This window comes from Vulpes vulpes, chromosome 8 (genome assembly GCF_048418805.1).
Source record: "Vulpes vulpes isolate BD-2025 chromosome 8, VulVul3, whole genome shotgun sequence".
NCBI classification, from domain to species: domain Eukaryota; kingdom Metazoa; phylum Chordata; class Mammalia; order Carnivora; family Canidae; genus Vulpes; species Vulpes vulpes.
The window spans coordinates 90,386,966-90,409,991 of NC_132787.1; the positions used below are offsets into that span (position 1 = coordinate 90,386,966).

General features: G+C 44.6%; 1 protein-coding gene and 1 pseudogene across 13 annotated transcripts in view; one reads left to right on the forward strand and one right to left on the reverse strand.

Annotated features, from left to right (window-relative positions):
• Positions 1-1,060: 1,060 nt before the first annotated feature.
• Positions 1,061-10,074, reverse strand: LOC140593723 (kanadaptin-like; annotated as a pseudogene).
• A 49-nt stretch (positions 10,075-10,123) lies between these two features.
• Positions 10,124-23,026, forward strand: part of LOC140600073 (STAGA complex 65 subunit gamma) — a 29,778-nt gene continuing 16,875 nt past the window's right edge. For 3 of the 13 annotated variants that reach the window (XM_072767964.1, XM_072767971.1, XM_072767969.1), the window contains exons 1-6: positions 10,124-10,606; positions 11,354-11,454; positions 12,105-12,713; positions 19,063-19,387; positions 20,678-20,915; positions 22,375-22,640. In XM_072767964.1, coding sequence (XP_072624065.1) covers positions 12,301-12,713; positions 19,063-19,387; positions 20,678-20,915; positions 22,375-22,637 — 1,239 coding nt within the window. In that variant the 5' untranslated portion in view covers positions 10,124-10,606; positions 11,354-11,454; positions 12,105-12,300 and the 3' untranslated portion in view covers positions 22,638-22,640. Of the gene's footprint in view, positions 10,861-11,353; positions 11,455-12,104; positions 12,714-19,062; positions 19,388-20,677; positions 20,916-22,374; positions 23,016-23,026 lie in introns of those variants that run through there. The other 10 variants (XM_072767967.1, XM_072767974.1, XM_072767973.1 and 7 more) reach the window with 6 other exon arrangements.

The window sequence follows — 23,026 nt, forward strand, 5'->3', positions numbered from 1 at the left end:
CCTTTCTTACCTCACAAGTTTACTTTCTCCAAAATAATGGTAAATGTTGTCATCCTACCATTTGTCTCTGCATAATTCTAAAAAATCTTTGAATCTCTTCTGCCTCTCTCTGTGTGTCTCTAACGAATAAAGAAAATTCAAAAAAAAAAAAAAAGTTGTCTACTCTATGCTCATAAAACTAAAATCTGTTTGGCTGCTTGAAGGCCACTCTAGTGCCTGAAGTTTCCAGAGAGCTTCAGAGGTTTTACGTGTGTGTACTTCTCGGGCACAAGGGGGAGCCAACTCTCTATTATCAGAGATTATTATCCTAAGCACCAAACAGTTGACATGGGTCTCGGATGAGCAAGGTTTGCCTTTGATATATCAAAACAGGTGACAGCTGATGTCTAAAATGGACAGAATGGGGCTTTATTTCTTTTAGATTGTATTTATTTCTTCGAGAGAGAGGAGAGAGAGAGCATGAGCAGGAGTGGGGGAGAGCAGAGGAAGAGGGAGAAGCTGACTCCTCGCTGAGCAGGGAGCCTGACCCAGGGCTCGATCCAGGACCCCAGGATCATGACCTGAGCTGAAGGCAGACACATAACTGACTCAGCCACCCAGGCACCCCCAGTCAGGGGCTTCGGAGTGTTTGTCGCGTCTCACCACCAAAGGCTGTTCAGCACCCCAGAGTTCCTTATGTTCCCCTTACACGCTCGGGCAGGGTCTAACCCCTAGATGTAGTTTTCATTCTACTGAAAAGGAAACTGTCCAGCCTAATTGGGATTCTTTTTCTGGGTGTCCTATGTTGGGGACACAAGTTTTTCCCTCTTCCTCTGGAATTATCTATGTTCCCCGCTCTCCTTGTTTGTGTGATTCTGTGCAGGTGCGCACACACATGAACCTAGCTATTGGAGATGAGGATACGGAGAAGCTGGAATAAGGTCTGGATCAGTGGCCAGTGAAATGGGCTTGGTGGGGACGGAGGGAGGAGTAAAGAAACAAACCAGTTGTTGGGACCAACCATGCCACTCATCTTCTCCCACCTCTAGTTTATTGATTGTGATCTACTGAGTGAGGAAGGTTAACTTTCCAAAACAAGGCATTTCACTTTATTTCTGAAGTCAGAACATGCCAGTAACAGTGGAGACTGCTAAGACCTTCCCCAAGATAGAGAGGCTCTTTCTCCCCATCCTGGGCTGTGGGTGGCACGGGGACTGGGCACCACACGTGCTGCTAGGCCAACGTGCCTCCGAGGGCTTCACCGCCCAGAAACACCAGTTCACACCAGTTCACAGCAGGGCAGGCTCTAGTGCTTCCAAGGGGTCCACGCTGCGCTTGCGCCCTGGCCTGGTGAGGGCGCTCCTGACAGCCTCACAGACAGACGGAGCCGCAGCCAGGTGCACCTGCGCCTCAGGGATGGAACACCGGAACAGGAGGCTCAGCAGGGCTATGGGGATCACCTGTGGGGAAGAGGCTGGGACACCTGAAGCAGGAGAGAGTGAGGCCATGGGGAAGGAACCCTGGATGAGCCAGAGTGTAGCGTGTGGGAGTCAGAAGCCATTAGGTTGGACGCTAGGATAGAAGAGAGTTACCAACACCAGAAATTGTAGTGAGGTGGGTTAAGAACAGAGAGAAGCCTTCACCCGGACCCGAAAACTCCTATTCATCTTTAAGACCCAGTTCGAAGGCCCCTTTCCCCCTTTCTTGACTCCCCTCCTAAACAGAACTGAAGGCTCCATTTCTGCACCCCTCTGACGCCATTCCCACATGTCTGTGCCTCCTGTCACAATCACGTCTCCCTCAGGAACAGGGAGCTTCTTGCAAGAATGTCACTGAGCCTTATAAACCCAGTACCAAGCAGAATTTCTCCTACACGCAAAGGACTCGCTAAATGTTTGCTGAATGACAAGCTGCCGGCAGGATACCTGTTCCTTCTCGTGTGCAGTCTGGATGTGGATGGAGATCGAAGAAGCCCGAATATCATCCGACAGTGGCTGGGGGAAGTGGATCACCTGGAGGAGGGTCTCGATGCACCGAGCCTTGGGCTGTCCAGAGAACCGCTGTGGAAGAAGTGGGAAGGTCAGTGCTAGGCTAGGAAGCCAGGGGGAGTGGAGAATGGAGTTGAGGAGGAGAAAGAAGTGGGAGATGGGATAGGTGCATGGGATCCTGAAGACTGGCCATGGAGGCTGTAGAGAATTGGTCCCTATAGGTGATCCCAAACTCACAGTCCCCAGGTGTGAAGAAAAAGGGTTAGTGGTGGGTTTTGATTGGCTAGGTTAAACTGAAGGATTTTTTAAAGATTTTATGTATTTATTTATTCATGAGAGATACAGAGAGAAAAGCGGAGACATAGGCAGAGGGAGAAGCAGGCTCTGTGCAGGAAGCCTAATGTGGGACTCGATCCTGGGACCCTGGGATCACGCCCTAAACCAAAGGCAGATGCTACCAGTGAGCCACCCAAGCAACCCAAACTGGGGGATTAATAGCAAATTGGTCATACTTTCAGCCAAATTGCCAGCAGCCCCTCCTGGTTTCTTCCTTAACCCCATCCATCTTTTACACCTCTGCCAAGACTGCTCACCTGCCAAAGCTGATCCTATTTTGTCACCACCCTTCCCCTCTGCTAGCTCAGCACTGCCCAACAGAAATATTATGTGAGCCACATATGTAATTTAAGATTTTCTAAGTGCTGCATTAAAAAAGAAACAGGTGAGGGGTGCCTAGGTGGCTCAGTTGCTTGGGCATCTGCATCCAGCTCATGTCCTGGGATCCAGTCCTGCATCAGGCTCACCACTCAGTGGGGAGTCTGCCTCTCCCTCTCCATCTGCCTCTGCCTCTTCCGCCAGCTCATGCTCTCTCTCTCTCTCTCAAATAAATAACAAAATCTTTAAAAAGAGAGAGAGAGAGAGAGATGGAGACAGAGAGAGAGAGAAAGAGGAGGAATTAAAAAGAAACAGAGGGCAGCCCTGGTGGCTTCTGTTTTGCACTAGTACATTTGGACTGGACGTTCCTTGAAATTCTACTGGACTTTGGCAAGGATCATACAGTTAGATACTTCATTGTTCTTTTTTCAATGTAGGTTTAGTCTCTCCTCCACTAGATGAGCCACTCTGGAATGGCAAAGACTGGATCATACCTATCTCTGATTTCCCCTAAACACACCAACCCCAGGAACTAAAAAAACATAAAGCGCTTTCTTTTCTTTTCTTTTCTTTTTAATATTTTAATTTTTTTTTAATTTTTATTTATTTATGATAGAGAGACAGAGAGAGAGAGAGAGAGAGAGAGAGAGAGAGAGAGAGAGGCAGAGACACAGGCAGAGGGAGAAGCAGGCTCTATGCACTGGGAGCCCGATGTGGGACTCGATCCCGGGTCTCCAGGATCGTGCCCTGGGCCAAAGGCAGGCGCCAAACCTCTGCGCCACCCAGGGATCCCCACTTTTCTTTTCCTGGTTGGTTGGTTCTACTCATTTGAGAAGGTTGTTTTAGGGATGCGGTGGGTGTTCACTAAATGCTCATTGATTGACTGATTCCCTTTATGTAGAGTTCTGAGACTTAGCAAATAAAAATACAGCAAAATAGGAATTTCAAATGAATAATGAAAAATATAGCATTAGTATGCCTCAACTATTGCGCCAGCATTACTTATACTTAAAAAAAAATCCTTTATTTATCTGAAATTCAAATTGAACTGGTGTCTTGCATTTTTACTTGCTAAACCTTGCAACCCTCCTTTCCTGACCATCTGTGGTGCTCTCTGCTCAGCAGCCATTCCTCGTCCTCCTAGTACCAGCACCTTGATCTTCCTCTGGGGAACTACGGCTCTGCCGTTCTGGGCCATGCTGTTTGACTGAGGCTCCCTTCCCACCCTATTCCTCCAGTGCCATCCCATGGGGAGAGCACATGAGCCAGGCCTGGGTAGAGAGCTGCTTTCCCCTGGAGAATAGTGACTGGCTCAGGAATGGCATGTGACCCAAGACAAGCCAGCAAGAGCCCTTCCTGCCAGGCATTCGTGGGAATCACAGGGACAGATAAACTCTCCTTCCACTTGGGTTGCTACCTTGGTGGGATGCTAGGCTGGCACTGCTGGCGGCCAGTTATGCCACCTACTGGAGAAAACCTGCCTGAGAATGAGAGGGACACAGAGGAAAGTAAAGGGCTGACATTCTGGAGCACATTGCTTTGAGTATCTGGATCTAGCTCCCCTGAGACTTCAGTTACATGGGCCGGTCATTTGCCTTGTTTAGCTTAAACCAGTATGAATTAGAGTTCTGTCGCATACTTGTAACTGAAATAATCTTGTCTGATAGTTATAATCTCAGACATTTACCCATGCATGCACATACGCTCCCTAGAGTGAAGGATGAGCCTGATGGGAGGAAATGGAGGTGCAGGAGAAAAGTCAGCCCTTAGCCCCACGTGTCCCCTTATCTCTGTGGCAGTCTAGGCATGAGACCAAGCCCAACACAGCCCCACACAGCCCCGACCCATCATGGCCTACCTGCAGCATGGCCAGCGCCCGCCAGAAGAGCTTAGAGTTGCCAATGTGGAGGTCCAACATGTGGTTTTGGAGGATCTTCCCAAGAAGCACATGGGCCCCTGTGCTCACAGTATTCAGAATCCACTTGGTGCTTAGCTCATGCTGGAACTTCTAAATAGGGCACACATACGGGGGTAACGGAAATTAGAGGAGGGTAGAGCAACAGGGTGAGTAGGGCCCTATTGTCACGTGGGAATCCAGGGATCAAAAAAGAGAGGCCCAAATACAGACGTAATTTGTTTCAGCAGCCCAGAGTTTAGATGTTAGGGTAGTCCCAGGCAAGCCTGGTGGTGTCACATATTTGTGGTTTTGATCCCTAGGTACACAGATATCTTCTCTGAGTTCTCCCACAGAAGGGTTTTGCGCATATCAGAACTTTCCTTCTGCTCTCCAGGTACCTGATAGGAGGAGTGAAAGTCCTGGGATTCGTTCCATGAAACCAAAGGCCTCTTGGGAGCAAAGATAGTGTCTTATTCTGCTCCAGAGCCCCAATCTTTTTGATAATGGCTGATACATTGTTACTGATCAATACATGTTTGTTGAAAATTAATTCAATTTAACAATTATAACAACCTAATGAAATTCGATTTTCTATCCCCATTTTTACATATGTGGAAATTAGTGGTTAGAAATAAAGTAACTTGAGGGCCTGGGTGGCTCATCAGTTAAGCATCTGACTCTTGATTTTGGCTCAGGTCATGATCTCAAGGCCGTGGGATCAAGCCCTGTGCTGGGCTCCACATTCAGCAGGGACTCTGCTGGACATTTCTTCTCCCTCTGCCCCTCCTCCCACTGCTGATTCTCACTCTTTTCTCTCTCGCTCCCTCTCTCAAATAAATAAACAAATCTTTAAAAAAAAAAAAAAAGTAAAGTAATTTGAATAAGTTTATAAGTTTATGAGATGCAGAATCAGGACCTAAATTCAGGTCTGATTGGTGATGAGGGCATTTCCTACTTGGCCACAGTCATCTCCTGGGTGAATAAGATAAGGTATGTGAAAGCACACTGAAAACTAAAACGCTGCACAAACACATAGTACTGTGAGTATAAACGCCACCTGTCCTTAGCCCTCATCTCTTGCTCTTATAACATCTATTACTGCGCTTTGCATCTATTACTGTAACAGGAGTCCAGACAAGGAATTGAGAGGATTAATTACTGGGTCCTGGCCAGGCAAGGGAACAGGCTAACACTATTTCTACCTCTTTCTGGCATTCTACAAATAGCAGGTCACACACCCCCCTTGCAGAGGGTATACTGAAAATACTTAACAAGGGATTGACAAGGACATGAGTACTGTATAAGTACATTTGCAATGATGGGGATGGAGCTAGAGACTATTATTCTAAGTGAAGTAAATCAATCAGAGAAAGATAAATACCATATGATTTCACTCATGTGGAATTTAAGAAACAAAACAAACAAGCAAAGGGAAAAAAGAGAGAGAAGAGAGACAAATCAAGAAACAGACTTTTAACTATAGAGAACAAACTGATGGTCACCAGAGGGGAGGTAGGTGGGGGATGGGTTAAACAGGTGATGGGGATGAAGGAGTGCACTTGCTGTGATGAACACAGGGTGTTGCCTCGAAGTGCTGAATCACTATACTGTACACCTGAAATTTATATGACACTAGATTAACTGACGGGAATGAATGAATGAATGAATGAAATGAATGAATGAATGAATTTATTTTTTAATTTTTTTTTTCATGAGAGACATACAGAGAGAGGCAGAGACACAGGCAGAGGGAGAAGCAGGCTCCATGCAGGAAGCCTGATGCGGTCCTTGATTCCGGGACTCCAGGATCATGCCTTGAGCCAAAGGCCAACGCTCAACCGCTGAGCCACCCAGGTGTCTCTACTAACAGGAATTTAAATAAAAACTGAAAAAAAGAAAAAGATATTGTGGCTCATTTGGCTAAAAGAGAAAAACAAAGAGCACGGAAAATCGACCAACCAGAATGAAGCTAGCTGGTATGCAGTACACAGACTGTCCAGCGGGAAAGAGAGCAATCAAATCTGAGTTATATCATTTATGTCACTAACCATTAGATAACCATTTACACCACTATCATTAACACAAAATATTTTAATTTAATTTTATTTTTTTTTTTAATTTTTATTTATTTATGATAGTCACAGAGAGAGAGAGAGAGGCAGAGACATACGCAGAGGGAGAAGCAGGCTCCATGCACCGGGAGCCCGACGTGGGATTCGATCCCGGGTCTCCAGGATCGCGCCCTGGACCAAAGGCAGGCGCTAAACCGCTGCGCCACCCAGGGATCCCCACAAAATATTTTAAAAACGGATGCCTGGGTGGCTCAGCACTTGAGCGGCTGCCTTTGCCTCAGGGCATGATCCCTGGGTCCAGGATCAAGTCCTGCATTGGGTTCCCTGCGTGGAGTCTGCTTTTCCCTCTGCCCGTGTCTCTGCCTCTCTCTCTGTTCTCTCATAAATAAATAAGTAAAATCATTAAAACAAACAAACAAACAAACAAATTTTAAATCATCAATCTCTGCCCTGAAAACCACTCTCAATACTAAGCTTCCTAGGGGCTAATTTTCCTTTCCTTCAAGTTCCAGCTCAAGACACATCTGTTTGTAAACTTAAAAATATTCTCAAATTTTAAGTCAGTGTTGCCCAACAGCAATATGAAAGCCATACATGCAATTTTTATCTTCAGGGTGCCTGAGTAGCTCAGGTGGTTAAGGATCCAACTCTTCATTTCAGCTCAGATCATGATCTCAGGGTTGTGAACCACAGGGTTGAGCCCTTTGTCCGGTTCCACACTCAGTGCAGAGTCTGCTTGAGATACTGTTTCTTCTTCTCCCTCTCTCTCTCTGCCTCTGCCCCTCCCCCGGCTCACACCTGTTCTCTCTCTAAATAAATACAATCTTTAAAAAAACTTTTTCAGTTTCTAGTAGCCACATTAAAAAGGAGAATCAGGGCAGCCTGGGTGGCTCAGTGGTTGGTGCCGCCTTCAGCCCCGGGCAAGGTCCTGGGGCCCCGGGTCGGATCCTGTGTCCGGCTCCGTGCATGGAGCCTGCTTCCCTCTCTGCCTCTCTCTCTCTCTCTCTCTCTCTCTGTGTCTCTAGTGAATAAATAAATAAATCTTTAAAAAAAAAGGGGGGGGGGGAATCAGGTAAAGTTATTACATGTAATCAATATGGGTGGCTCAGCGGTTTGGCCCCTGCCTTCAGCCCAGGGTGTGATCCCGGAGTCCCGGGATCGAGTCCCACGTTGGGCTCCTTGCGTGGAGCCTGCATCTCCCTCTGCCAATGTCTCTGCCTCCCTCTCTCTCTCTCTCTCTTTGTGTGACTATCATAAATAAATAAAAATTTAAAAAAAAACTTTTTTATTTTCTAATAGCCACATTAAAAAGGGGAATCAGGGATCCCTAGGTGGAGCAGCGGTTTAGTGCCTGCCTTTGGCCCAGGGCGCGATCCTGGAGACCCGGGATCGAATCCCATGTCGGGCTCCCGGTGCATGGAGTCTGCTTCTCCCTCTGCCTGTGTCTCTGCACCCCCCCCCCCTTTGTGACTATCATTAAAAAAATAAATAAATAAATAAACTTGCATTATAAAAAAATAAAAAAATAAAAAGGGGAATCAGGGCAGTCTGGGTGGCTCAGCAGTTTGGTGCTGCCTTCAGCCCCGGGCGTTGTCCTGGGGACCTGGGGTCGGATCCTGTGTCGGGCTCCCTGCATGGAACCTGCTTCTCTCTCTGCCTGTGCCTCTACCTCTCTCTCTCTCTCTCTCTCTCTGTGTGTGTATCTCGAATGAATAAATAAATGAAATCTTAAAAAAAAAAAATGGGTGGGGGAAATCAGGTAAAACTATTACCATGTAATCAATATAAAAATAATACGAATATTTTACATTATTTTTTCACAGTAAGCCTTTAAATCTAGTGTGTATTTTAGGTTTATAGTACAAGTCAGTTTGGACTAGTCATACTTCAAGTGTCCAATAACCACATATGGGTAATGGCAACTATATTGGACAGTGCACGTCTAAGTCCTCAGTGATTACTCCCTTCTCTAAACCCTTACTTTAGCATACTTAGGGTTTCTAGCTATTGTTTTACACTTACGAAGTAATTTCATCATATTTATCCAATCTTCCCAACAATACATTAAGATGATCTTTTTATATTCCTAGTTCCTAAATACCCATCCTCCAAACTGCCTGGCATTATAGAAAATTCCATTTATTCTTCTGGTCAAGGGACAAGCTTTCTCTGATCAGCCATTTCACATTTCAGGGAATTTACATACATAAAGTACAAAAAAAATGAGGTACTATCCTACACTGAACATTCCATGGTTTTTGATTGAATGTAGTTCCAGCCCCTCCAGTGATATAATCAAGATCACTGCTCTATATACATACCACTTGTAATGAATTTACAATATTAGGTTCCGGCAGCAATTTTAATCTCTTACCCATTCCCCAGGTACAGCCCATTTCATCATCTTGACTACTAGTATTTCTCTTCCTTTCGGTGGTGTCCACTTCTTCCTCATCCGAGTCTTCTCCTAACATCTTCTTCTCCAACATCATTTGCTGCTGCTTGCGCAACTCCTTCAGTTGCGTTACCGTCAGCTCGGATTCTGCCTCTCGGTCTTCCTCTGGTCCCTGATGAACCAAGCGAAAGAATTCTTTCAGAGTTCAGGAGTGTTGGAGTCACTTTCAGAAATATGGCAACGGGGACACGTGTCTGCAGAGGAGCCAGATTCCCCCGCTTTGTCCTCGGGGACGGGGAGAACCTGCTTCTTCACAGAAAGCGTAAGCAACTCTGGAACCCAGCCCGTGCACTCCAGAGATTTCAGCATTACCTGGTTCTACTTACCTGAAGAAGAAAGAGCCGGCTGCTGCCTCCAAAGCGAAGGACGTGCCCGACGTGGACGCGACGATAGGTGCGGGGTGGGATGCGGGTTTTGTTAAGAAAAGTGCCGTGGGTGCTTCCCAGATCGTACAGGTAGAAGCCCGGCCCTTGGCCGTCGCATTCTCCTTCGAGGCCGGCCGCCCTGTGCTGCAGCACGGCGTGGTACCGGGACACCGAAGGGTGCTCCAGGCACACGTCGCAGCTAGACAGCCTCCCGAAGAGGCAGCAACTCGTCCCTTTCAAGCTACGGGCGCCAAGGATGGTGCCGCCCTTGAGCGTCTCTAGGCTGTAGGGGGCCGAGGCGGGCCGCCCCACGGCGGCTCCCGGTAAGGGGGAGCCCGGGCCGGGCCGCCAGCTGAAGGAGCCGCTGAGGGGGGCCGCGGCTGCTCCGTCGGTGGACTCCTGGTGTCCCCGCTGTCGGGCTGGACTGGCGGGACGTCGGGCTCCCCGGGGTCGGACTCTGGCAGCGCCGTGGGCCTTTCCTTCTTTACCTCCTCAGGGTTCGAAGGACTGGTGGCCGGAGCTTTGCCCCGCACAACCGCGGGCACCGGCAGGGTTGGTTTCTTGAAGTCATCACTGAGCTCTTGCAAAGCCAGCGGCTCGGACTGAGAGGGACTATCAGCCATCCTCGGGCGGGTGCACTCTCGAAATCTGTTCCTGGGAAACCTACCCCCGCAGTCTCTAAGTTCCTCTCTCCTCTCCTCTCTCCCTCTCCTCTCTCTCTCTCTCTCAGCTCCCAGCGGCTTCTCTGGGCAGCGATGGCGGAGTTGCTCCTTCACCACCCACACACAACGTTACGAAGAGGGCAACATCACGGGAAGGAAAAAACAGTAAAAGGAGACCGAGGTGCTGTGAAAATGGGGACATCTTTAGAGGGTGCAACCTGTCGTAATAGCTTCCTGTGGCATATCCTGCGTGAGGAGAAGCGCTTCCGACAGCCTAGGACCACCCATCACCTAGCCAGCTGTCGCGGGCCTGGCGACCCTCGCCTCAGGCCTTCCCGAGTCTGCAGCCTTCCAGCCCAGCTCCCGTGACGCGGCAGTGAATAGTCGCGCTTCCGTGCCACGGTCTAGGCCCAGACCTCCTCGTCTCCCAGCCGCCGCGGCATCAATGACTCCAGGCTCTTGCGCCTCCTCACCCTGACTGGGAGCTGCCGAGGACCGGGGCTTTCTTTGAACTTACTCTTCGTGTTCTTTTCGGTGAAATCAAGGTTTTATTTTGTTCTGTGTGGTCCTTTCGTTGATCCATTTCTTTGTTCATTTTGTTTTTTCGGAAGCCAGTTATTGAGACTGCATAGTGTAGTGGTTAGGGGCGCAGGCTCTGGAGCCTGTCTTGATTTTCTCCCTCCGACATTTGTCACGTTGGGCAAGACGGTGGGCCTCAGCTTCCGCCTCTGAAAAATGGGATAGATGTGGAGATTGAATTAAACAGTAAAGACAAAGCCTGGCACATGGTAAGCACTCAATAAATGCCAAATATACTGTGCGCCAGGCACTACAAAGATCATGGGGGTAGGTGGAAGGATAAACTCGACTGAGATAAGTCTTAGTTTCAATCCAGGTATAAATGCTGTGGTGAAGACATGAGAAGTGCTGTGAGAATATAAGGAAGGGAGATTTCCTGGGGAGGCGAGGAGACTGGTGACCTAAACTATACTTAAATACTATCCTTATAAACTCTACTTAAATCGAATATAAGTCTGCCAGGGATGTAGTGCGTGGAGGGGCATTTCTGGCGGAGATCACAACTTAAAGGGTCAACTGCAAATACATGACATGCTCAAGAAACTGAATAGTAATGATGCGGTTAGAACCAGGGTGGAAATTTCCTCCAGGAAGCTCCTTCTTTGTGCTTTCACTGCACCAGGTCTGTGTCTCTAGAACAGCCCTTACCATACACTTTCATATTGAAATGTTCTGTTTATATATTTCTCTCCCTCACCTCAGGTCAGGGATCTTGCAGTGGTGCTTGTCTTCTTCCATAATGCCTGGCATTTGATAAACGTTTGTTGACCTTGAAGAGACATATGGGCAACGACTCCGGAAAGGTGGGTTAAGTCAGATTGCAGATTTTGATGAATGGTAGCTCCAAGACAGGAGTCTTCCTGGCTGACTTTTTCCAGTAAGCAAAGAGAAGTTGTTAGATGTGAGTTTTAAAAAGATGAAGTCTAGCAGCACTGGAGCATAGATTAGATACAGGGAGATACTGAAGTAAGGGATACCAATTAGGAGGCAGCAGAAATCACTGAGATTCTTCTGTATATATGTCAGAGGTTGAATGCGTAAGGCCATTTAGATTACTGGTCAATAGATTTTTTTCATCGGGACCAGGGAAAAGGTTGCCTGTGTTTGACACACATAGTAAGAACCCCCTCTTCCTATCTTTAACTCTACCCCCCACCCCACCCCTTTCTCCTACTGATTCAGGGCGGATGTGTCGAGATACCCTGAGAAATACTCCAGGTCTCATTTGAGGATCTTGCCTTGCAGATTGTTCAGGATTGAGCATGATGGTAGTTCTCGTAATGAGTTAGTGGGGTAATATTGAAAACATGGACACTAGCCCTCCCAATACCATTGCAGCTTTTAGTCTACTAATGACCCAAATTCCACCTGTGGTTCAGTCCAGTAGGAATTGTCATTGTATGTGACTGTGATGAATGGCATCTAACAGTTATGTTTCTCTTAATTTCTTCAGGGAGAACGTCTTTGGTCCTACAGTGTTGCTGACATTGACATTTTCTGAGTGGTCTTGAACAGCCTACTTTCTATATAAATAACTGGCTAGACTTCACTTTTTTTTACTATAGAAGCCTCTAACGTAGAGATTTACAAACACTGCTTTTAGGTCACTACTACATTTATCTACAAGGTTCTTCCTTTCTTATTCCAAAATGTTGAGATACTGGGGAGAGATACCCATCTCATCAAGCCAGACCAACAGAAGTTCTTTTGATTTGCTCCCACGGGAGTTCCGTCTAGTGGAAGTCCATGACCCACCACTGCACCAGCCCTCAGCCAACAAGCCCAAGCCCCCTACAATGTTGGACATCCCCTCAGAGCCATGCAGCCTCACCATCCATACTATTCAGCTGATCCAGCACAACCGACGTCTGCGCAATCTCATAGCCACAGCTCAGGCCCAGAGTCAGCAACAGACAGAAGGTGTAAAGACCGAAGAGAGTGAACCTCTTCCCTCTTGCCCTGGGTCACCTCCTCTTCCTGATGACCTCCTGCCTATGGATTGTAAGAATCCCAATGCACCATTCCAGATCCGGCACAGTGACCCAGAGAGTGACTTTTATCGGTAAGACAAGGCTTTGCTATTTCTTTTTTCCAAAAAGTCTTCACAACAGCACTGTTAAGCATGCAGTCCTAATTCCATGAGGAAACTGAGTATAAGAGTAATCGACATGGCCAAAGTTGCTCAGGTAATTGGAAGGAAGTCTAAGACTTGAATCCTGATCTTCCATATCCGGAGTCTGTATCTTTTACTTTTGAGGTAACAAATATTTACTGAGTGCCTATTACATGCCAAACATTTTACTAGGAGCAAGATACTGCACTAGTATATTAAAGAAGCCATGGCCTCAGTCCTCAGAGTTTAGTCTTTCTGTTTGATTTAAAATGCATATTATGGGTTTAGGTTAGTATCCTCAAGTTGAGATTCATGGATTTACTCTCATATTATTAGGAATCCATAAGTTCTATACAAGAATTTTTAAGTTGTGTACAGTTGACCCTTGAACCACATGAGTTTAAGTTGTGTGGGTCCACTTACATGTGGATGTTTTTACAGTACAGTACTAGAAATGGATTTTCCTTACGATTTTCTTTTTTCTAGCTGACTTATTGTAAGAATACAGTATATAATACATATAAACATACAGAAGAAGTGTTAATCAACTTTATATATCATCACTAAGGCTTCCAGTCAATAGTAGGCTAGTATAAATCATTGGGGTGCCAGGCTGTTTCAGACAGAAGAGCACGTGAAATCTTAATCTCGGGGTCATGAGTTCAAGCTCCATATCGAGTATAGAGATAACTAAAAAAATAAGGTAAAATACGCTTTTAAAAAAAAGTTGGCTGTTAATCATTAAGTTTGGGGAGTCAGAGCTGTTTGTGGATTTTCAGCTGCACAGGGAGTTGGTGCCCCTAACCCCTATGTTGTTCAAGGGTCCAGCTATATTTTCATTGTGATAACATCACTTTAGAAGTCATATAAAAATGTTCTTGATCCTTGCTACTCAAAATCTGGTCTCAGACTAGGAGCATCAACATCACCTGGGAACCTATTACGAATTCAGAGTCTCAGGCCCTACCCAGCCTCCTGAATCAGAATCTTCATTTTAGGGACGTCTGGGTGGCTCAGTGGTTGAGCATCTGCTTTTGCTCAGGTAATGATCCCGGGGTCCTGGGATCGAGTCCCACATTGGGCTCCCCAGAGGGAGCCTGCTTCTCCCTCTGCTTGTGTCTCTGCCTCTCTGTCTCTCATGAATAAATAAATAAAATCTTAAAAAAAAAATTCTTCATTTTAACAAGATCTCCAGAAGATTCATACGTGTATTTAAGTTTGAGAAGCCCTGCTCCATATCCTCTAAACGACTGCCTTATGATATAATGCTACTACTGCATTTCAGTGTGTAAGTTTGCATCTGGTGCCAAAAAATTATTTTTCATTTTGAAATTTGTCAGACCAAAGAAAAATTTAAATAATAGTACAAGAAATGGCTAAATACTCTTTACCAGGATTCACCAGTTGTTAACATTTTGCCACATCTATTTTCTCTCACATGTGTATAAGCATGTATACCCACACATACACACATAAATAAATGCATAACAACTGTAAATATATACACGTACAGTCTTTGCCAAATATTTTAAAGTTGCACATATCTCAGTATTTCACCCCTTAATTCTTAAGTATTCTTCCACCCTAAATTGTTCACTTTAACCTAAGAATAAAGAAAATTTCCTACATAACCCCAATACCAATATCACACCAAAATAATTGAACACTAATTAAATAATATCAATTATTAAGTCCGTATTCAGATTTCTCCAAAATATCCTTTATAAATAAATTTTCCTCTAATCCAGAACCTAAAAATGAATTTCATTTAGCTGTTTAGTGTCTTGTTTTTGTTTTTGTTTTTGTTGGAGAAAGCATGTGAGCAGGAGAAGGTAGAGGAAGTGGGAGAGAGAATCCCAGAACAGACTCCCTGCTGAGTGCAGAGCCTGACTCGGACCTCCTTCCTGAGATCCTGAGATGATGACCTGAGCTGAAACCACGGGTGAAACACTCAACCAACTGAGCCACCCAGGCACCCCTATTTAATGAATTTTAAACCAGAAGAGCTTCCTGGGCGGCCCTTCCTGGGTGGCTCAGCGGTTTAGCACCGCCTTCAGCCCAGAGCATGATCCTGGAGACCCTGGATCGAGTCTAATCCGGTGTCAGGTTCCCTGCATGGAGCCTGCTTCTCCCTCTGCCTGTGTCTCTGCCTCTCTCTCTCTGTGTCTCTCATTAATAAACAAAAATCTTAAAAAAAAAAAAAATAGCGTTTTTATCCTTTTTTAAAACACAGGATACTAATCTTTAAGAGTTCAGGTCATTTAGATGTAGAATGTCCCACTCACTGGATTTGCTGATTATTTGCTCAAGATTAGATTGAAGGTTAAATATATTTGGAAAAAATACATGTAAGTAATATTGTATACCACTTAATTTCATCTGTTATTGATAATAGTTACTACTATTTTAATTGCCCCAAAGTAGTGAGAAAAGAACAGAAATGGACTTATTACTATGTAAGGGTTGCAGTTCCAGTTGACCAAATGATGTCCTGGTGCACACTGTATAATTGAAGGTTCTGAAGTCCTTGGAATTGTTAGAAAGGTCGGGGTAACTATCATTACATGCATCTCACATGTTCATATAGATACAGCTTCAAAAAACTTGCTCTGTAGTGATCAGTACCATATTTACATTTTGAAGGCAATTTAGTTTTAAGAATATTGCCATCATATTAAATTGATGCTGTTTTTTAGAATTTTGTAGTTTTGCATCAAACTTTCTAATTTTTTTCAAGTTTTTACTTAAATTCCAGTTAACATACAGTGTAATGTTAGTTTTAGGTGTAGGATTTAGTGAATCATCACTAAACATTCAATACCCACTGCTCATCACAAGTGTCCTCCTTAATACCCGTCGTCTGTTTAACTCATCCCTTCGCCTGCTTCCCCTTCAGCAACAGTTTCTTCTCTATAGTTAAGAGTCTGTTTTATGCTTTGCCTCTTTCCTTTTTTTCCCCTATGTTCATCTGTTAGGTTTCTTAAATTCCACATATGAGTGAAATACGGTATTGGTCTTTCTCTGTCTTATTTCACTTAGCAAAATACTCTCTAGTTCAATCCATGCCATTGCAAAGGCAAGATTTCATTCATTTTTATGTCTAATATTCCACTGTGTGTATATACGTACATATATAAATATATATCACATCTTCTTTATCCATTTGTCAGTCATTGGACATTTGGCTCTCTCAGTAATTTGGCTATTATTGATAATGTTGCTGTAAACATGGAGATGCATGTATCCCTTCGAATCAACATTTTTGCATTCTTTGGGTAAATACCTAGTAGCACAATTGTAAGGCAATTCTCTTTCTAGCTTTCTGAGGAATCTCCATACTGTTTCCAGAGTGGCTGCGCCAGTTTATATTCCCACCAACAGTGTAAGAGGGTTCCCCTTTCTTCACATGTCTCCACCATGTTTCCTGTGTTGTTAATTTTAGCCACTCTGGCAGGTGTGATCTGTATCTCATTGTAGTTTTGATTTGTATTTCCCCGATGATGAGTGATGTTGAGCATCTTTTCACGTGTTTGTTAGCTATCTGTATGTCTTCTTTGGAAAAATGTCTATTCATGTCTCCTGTCCATTTTTTAACTGAATTATTTGGTTTTTTGGGTGTTGAGTTTTAGAAGTCCTTTATAGATTTTGGATGGATACTAACCCTTTATCGGAAATATCATTTGCAAATATCGTCTCCCATTCCAAAGACTGCCTTTTAGTTTGGTTGTTTCCTCCACAGTGAAGAAGCTTTTTAACTTGATGAAGTCCCAATGGTTTATTTTTTATTTTGTTTCCCTTGCCTCAGGGGATATATCTAATAAGAAGTTGCTATGGCCACTGTCGAAGAAGTTGCTGCCTGTGTTCTTCTCTGGGATTTTGATGGTTTCCTGTCTCACATTTAGGTCTTTCATCCATGTTGAATTTATTTCTGTGTATGGTGTAAGAGTGTGGTCTAGTTTCCTTCTTTTGCATATTGTTGTCCAGTTTTCCCAACACCAGTTGTTGAAGAGACTGTCTCTTTTCCAATGGATATTCTTTCCTGCTTTGTCCAAGTTTAGCTGATCATAGTTGTGGGTCCGTTTCTGGGTTTTCTAATCTATTGATCTATGCATCCATTTTTTGTGCCAGCACAATACTGTCTTGCTCACTACAGCTTTGTAATATAACTCAAAGTCTGGAATTGTGATTCCTCCAGCTTTGCTTTTCTTTTTTAAGCTTGCTTTGGCTATCTGAAGTCTTTTGTATTTCCATACAAATTTTAGGATTGTTTGCTCTTTTTCTTTTCTTTCAAGATTTTATTTATTTACTTGACAGAGAATGAGAGAGAGGGCATGACCAAGGGGAGCTTGGAGCAGAGGGGGAGGGACAAGCAGGCTCCCAGCTGAGCAGAGCCTGATGTCGGAACTTGATCCCAGGACCCCAGGATCATGACCTGAGCTGAAGGCAGATGTTTAACCCACTGGGCCACCCAGGCACCCCTGCTCTAGCTCTGTGAAAAAATGCATGTGGTATTTTGATGGGGGTTGCATTAACTGCTTAGATTGCTTTGGGTAGTATAGTTATTTCAACCATGTTTGTCCTTCCAATCTCAAACTTCTAATTTTAATTAAGAAGAGCTGTTAACATCAGAAGTTTATACTAGTTTGTTTTATACATATTTAAGAAACGTTTAGCAAAAATAATTTGCGTCAGCTATGGGGTGCTGAAAGAATTATCTTCCTTTGAAGTAAGTCCATGTGTTCCTCAAATAAAGCAATAGTGGTTTAGCTGTTTATTAGGCATTTCTGAGGCCTTTTGCTTTTGGCCCTTTTAGCTTTTGGAGTCTGGCCATAGGAAATGATGGTGGAAATAGTAAATGAACAGTTATTTGGGGGTCACCTGGGTGGCTCAGTCAGTTAAGTGTCTGACTCTTGGTTTCAGCTCAGATCATCATCTCAGGGTTTTGAGATGAGCCCCATGTTGGGCTCCCTACTCAGTGCAGAGCCTGCTTAAGGTTCTTTCTCCCTCCCCCTCTGCACCCCCCAACCCCCCACTTGCTCGCACACACTCTCAAATAAATAGTCTTTGGAAAGTTATTTGGCAGTTGGTTTTCTTGCTTTCCAACTATTATGTGGACTGCAGTAATTGCTTCTGAGCAGATAATAGTAAAGTGGGTACACAGCTCCTCTAGCCCTCTTGTACAGCACATAGTGACACATGCCAAGTATGGACCAGGGAAAAGAAATTTTTTTTAAAGGTTTTATTTATTTATTCATGAGGGACATGCACACAGAGAGAGAGAGAGAGACAGAGAGAGGCAGAGACACAGGCAGAGGGAGAAGCAGGCTCCATGCAGGGAGCCCGACGTGGGACTCGATCCCGGGTCCCCAGGTCAGGCGCTGAGCTGAAGGCAGGCACTAAACTGCTGAGCCACCTGGGCTGCCCAAGAAATTTTCTATACCTGATTTTATCCATTTACTTATTTGTCAGAGGGAGGCAGAAGATAGGAATTTTCAGGAGACAGGTAAATGATGAGAAATTTGTTAAAAGTTATTTTTAGGAGGTCAGAGACCTTTTTGAAGTTATTTCTTAGATTAAGATTTATACAGCAGTGATTAGGAGTGAAATGGTGTATTATGAAGAACATGGGATCTGAAATCAGAAGCTCCACCTTCTGATAATATCGAAACAACTTCCGGCAGGTCTGCACCTCTGAACCTCAACCTCTGAAACCTGCAGCCAAATGGGAATCAAAATATGGATCTACTACCCACTTTGCACAGGATAGGATAAAAATGCTTTGTAAACTGTATACATTTTAAATTGCGTTTATGAAACTGAGTTGCTTGTCCAGTTTTACAAATGGTCTGTTGTAGTTGTATAAGAATCTCCTAATTGGGACTGAATTTCTGAAACTCCGTGTATCATCCAGCGTATGAGGAAGCTAGCTATGTGGTGAAATAATTAGAGCACTCTTGAACAGTGCCTGACCTATAAACTTTTTTACATCCTGAAAGTAGTCAAAACTGAGCAGTTGATAAAAGGAAACTTCATATTCACCTGATACTGTTATATTGTTTATTGTAGACATGTATTGTCTGTTAAGACTTTTATGTAATTGGAGGAGCTCAGAGATATGATCGTGGTTTGTTGAGACATGCCCTGTGTAGCAGCAAGATAAGCCGGGCTCTGTAACTGCATAGAATTCCCCTAGAAAGCTGGGCCAGTGGTTTGACTAAAATTGTAAAACTCCTAGGGAGACAGGATGGGTCAGCCCTTTGCAAGAGCACTAATAACACTGCCATGTCTCCCCTTTCAGCGGGAAAGGGGAACCGGTGACTGAACTCAGCTGGCACTCCTGCCGGCAGCTTCTCTACCAGGCAGTGGCCACAATCCTGGCCCATGCAGGCTTTGAGTGTGCTAATGAAAGTGTCCTGGAGACCCTTACTGATGTGGCACATGAATATTGCCTTAAATTCACCAAGTTGCTGCGCTTCGCTGTGGATCGGGAAGCCCGGCTGGGGCAGACTCCTTTCCCTGACGTTATGGAGCAAGTATTCCATGAAGTGGGCATTGGCAGTGTGCTCTCCCTCCAGAAGTTCTGGCAGCACCGAATCAAGGACTATCACAGTTACATGCTACAGGTGAGGTCACCCTGTGAGAACTGGGGGTAATCTAGGGGTGTTCAGCAGGATCCCATACTTGCCCTAGGGAACAGAGCACAGGGGCTTGGAATAGAGTGGACTTGACCTGCTCTCCTCATGGCCCTAGCTGTGTTTTCTTGACTTCATCACTGACCTGGCCAGACCCTGGGGCCTCCTTTAGTCAATGAGCGGCCACATTTTTTGATAACACTTCTGCTGGAAAAACATTATAGACAGGAATATGGAGTCTGAGAGAATGTGGTTAGCATGCTTTATTCAGTAAATATTTATGGAGTGCCTTTTGTGAGTCAGGCACTATGGGAGACAGCAGTAGTTAATAAGGTAAGTCCCCCCCCCCAAAAAAATAAATAAAAATAAATAAATAAATAAAAATAAGGTAAGTCCCTTGAGCGTGCATTCTTCAGAGAGAAACAAAAACAAGTAAATAAATAGTGATCAATTTCAGGTGGCATTAAGTGCTATAAAAAGCAAAACCAAACAGAATGAAGTGATACTGCCCAAGGGCAGAAGAAGGGATAGAGATACCATTTTTGGTTGCAGCCAGAACTACCTAATCTCTTCAAACCCTGTGGCCTTAAGCAAGTCACTTGTTCATTGTTTTGGTTTCCCCAAATCTAAAATACGATTAGGGGTTTTTAACACCTGACAGTCTTTGCTAAGTGATCCAGATTTCCTATACCCTTCATTATCCACCTAGGGGACAGATCTCAAGTATTAGTTTTTACAGCCAAAAATGTGATCTTTGTCCCCACTCTGATTTGTCTTTAACAAAGTCTCTTTTACCTTTATGTAACTTTTAATTAACGAGAAACTCCGCTAAACAACTTTTCTTCATTGTGTCTCTCTCATTTACAAATGCAAACTCAGCACCTTCAACAAGTTCCTTCCATGTGTCTGCTGTGCTCAAAAAAAAGTAAAAAACAAAACAAAACAAAAAATCAGGGGATCCCTGGGTGGCTCAGTGGTTTATCACCTGCCTTCGGCCCGGGACGTGATTCTGGAGTCCCGGGATGGAGTCCTGCGTCGGGCTCCCTGCATGGCGCCTGCTTCTCCCTCTGCCTGTGTCTCTGCCTCTCTGTGCGTGTGTCTTTCATGAATAAGTAAATAAAAATCTCTTTGAAAACAATGAAACAAAAACCAGTTCTTTCCTTTGGCAGTGGTTGCTTTATTCATATTCATATTATGTTGGTTTTACGTGCGATGCCACAAGCTAACCATCCACTTTGCTTTTAACATTTCTTTGGAAGATTGACTCTTGCTTGCCAACAGATTAGTAAGCAACTATCTGAGGAGTATGAAAGGATTGTCAACCCTGAGAAGGCCACAGAGGACACTAAACCTGTAAAGATCAAGGAAGAACCTGTGAGCGACATCACATTCCCTGTCAGTGAGGAACTGGAGGCTGACCTTGCTTCTGGAGACCAGTCACTGCCCATGGGAGTCCTCGGGGCTCAGAGTGAGCGCTTCCCATCTAACCTGGAAGTTGAGGCTTCACCACAGGCTTCAAGTAAGAAAACAATTGACTCTGATTCTGGGATATCTGCCAATCTCAGCACTTCTGGCATTTTGGAATCAAACTGTGGAGAGGAGAGGAACAAGTGGGAGTGGGCAAGAAAATGGAAAGCCTAAAAACAATTACAGCCTCACTGATCTAGATATGTCAACATTCTTCTTTGTAATTAGTGAAGGGAGGACTAGCACAACTTTACAGGCATTCTTTAAAATAATTCCGAGTTAGGGTGCAGATGCAGTAGGTGTTCTATTGTTGAGTACTGGAGCTAATTTAGCTGACCCAACTGGGTGGGCAGATGTCCCCTTCATCCCGTACTTAGTGTGCTGTATTTGCCTTTCCTGATGCTTGTACTCAGTAAGACAACTTCCACCCAGATGAAGGAAGGCTAATTGCTCAGCTGTTTGAGTAGTTGGGCTTCCTTGCTAGAGTACCCCCAAAAGATTCGACCAGAAAGGGACTGAAATAGGGCTATCCAATCAGACGCAGCTGGCCTTTTCCAGACAGACTCTGTGATCACCCTAGGAACCAGGATACTTGATCCTTCTGTCAGATTGCAAATTAGTTTCGATCCTCAGTTCTACTCAAATATAAATTGTCACTTCATCAATGCACAAATGATACAAGTAACAAATCCTAAACAGAATCAGGCCACATTATTTTTAAAAACATTTTAAGCTTTTATTTGAGAGAGGGCGAACACATGCACACAAGTGGGAGGAGGGGCAGAGGGAGAAGTTGACTCCCCACTGAGCCGGGAGCCCGATGCTGAGTTTGATCCCAGGACCCTGAGATCATAACCTAGCAAAGTCAGACACTTAACCAAGAGCCACCCAGGCGCCCAAGGCCACATTTTTTAGTGTTGGCCAGAGAGCCTTTCACCATGAAAGAGGTAATAACCACAGAACAGCTTTGCTAGAACAGAGACAGGAGGACCAAAGAGAAATTGTTACAGATTTAGGAGCCATGACACTCTTCAGCAGTCTAAGAACTGCTGCCAGCATTTTGTAGTAATCGTTAACTTCATACTGTGAGAGAGGACCAGGGACCCAAACAAAAGGCAGGAAAACAGGACAGCCTTATAGAAGGAAGGAAGGAAGGAAAGAAGCAACTTAACACCTGATTAAGAGCCTGTGGTTGTGCCTGCCTTTGGGCCATGAGACAGGGAATCTGTCCACCTACATAGTTTTACTTCCTTGATTTAAGGGAAATGGCTGGTGGGTGAGGTGGGGTTAAAGTAGGAGAGGAAATGGAAAGGAAAGTACTCAGAATACTTAAAAAAAAACACACAAAAAACTCAGTAGTTTTAGGAACAGAGGATGACCACCATAATCTCCAGTCAAGTAGAGTCAGACTGAAGACTGAGCTCAAAGGCTAGGAATCTGCCCTGATGAAATATTTGTCTGCTGTGTTCCAGCCTTGGCTTACCACTGGTTGTATTTTCTTCCATTGCCAGGCACAGAGGTAAATGCTTCCCCTCTTTGGAATCTGGCCCATGTGAAAATGGAGCCCCAAGAGAGTGAAGAAGGCAATGTGTCTGGGCATGGCGTGCTGGGCAGTGATGTCTTCGAGGAGCCCATGTCCGGGATGAGTGAAGCTGGGATCCCTCAGAGTCCTGATGACTCAGACAGCAGCTACGGTTCCCACTCCACTGACAGCCTCATGGGGTCCTCCCCTGTTTTCAACCAGCGCTGCAAGAAGAGGATGAGGAAAATATAACAGGTAAAGGGGAGACTTTCTCTCCAAGCTTCATGGATTACATTTGTTTCCATAAAAGGTGACGTGACTCTTACTCTTAAACACAGTGAACTTTCCCGATTTCATTGGAGCTGAATTTAACCAATTAGGTTTGCGTTTTACTTTTACAGCTACTTTTTGTAGTTTTCTACAACCGAGCCACCTTTCACAGACACTTCACAATACCGGGGATGGTAACCGGGAGACCAGAGCACTGTCCCTGACTGTTGTCTTTGCACAACTGAGAAGAATCCTACTGCTTGGCTCTATATTGCAGGGATATTGTACAGATTGAGATTCTTATCAAACCTCAAAGCTATGCTTGAAGAGATTCACAAGTAAATATATGCTGATGTTAAATATCAGTGTTT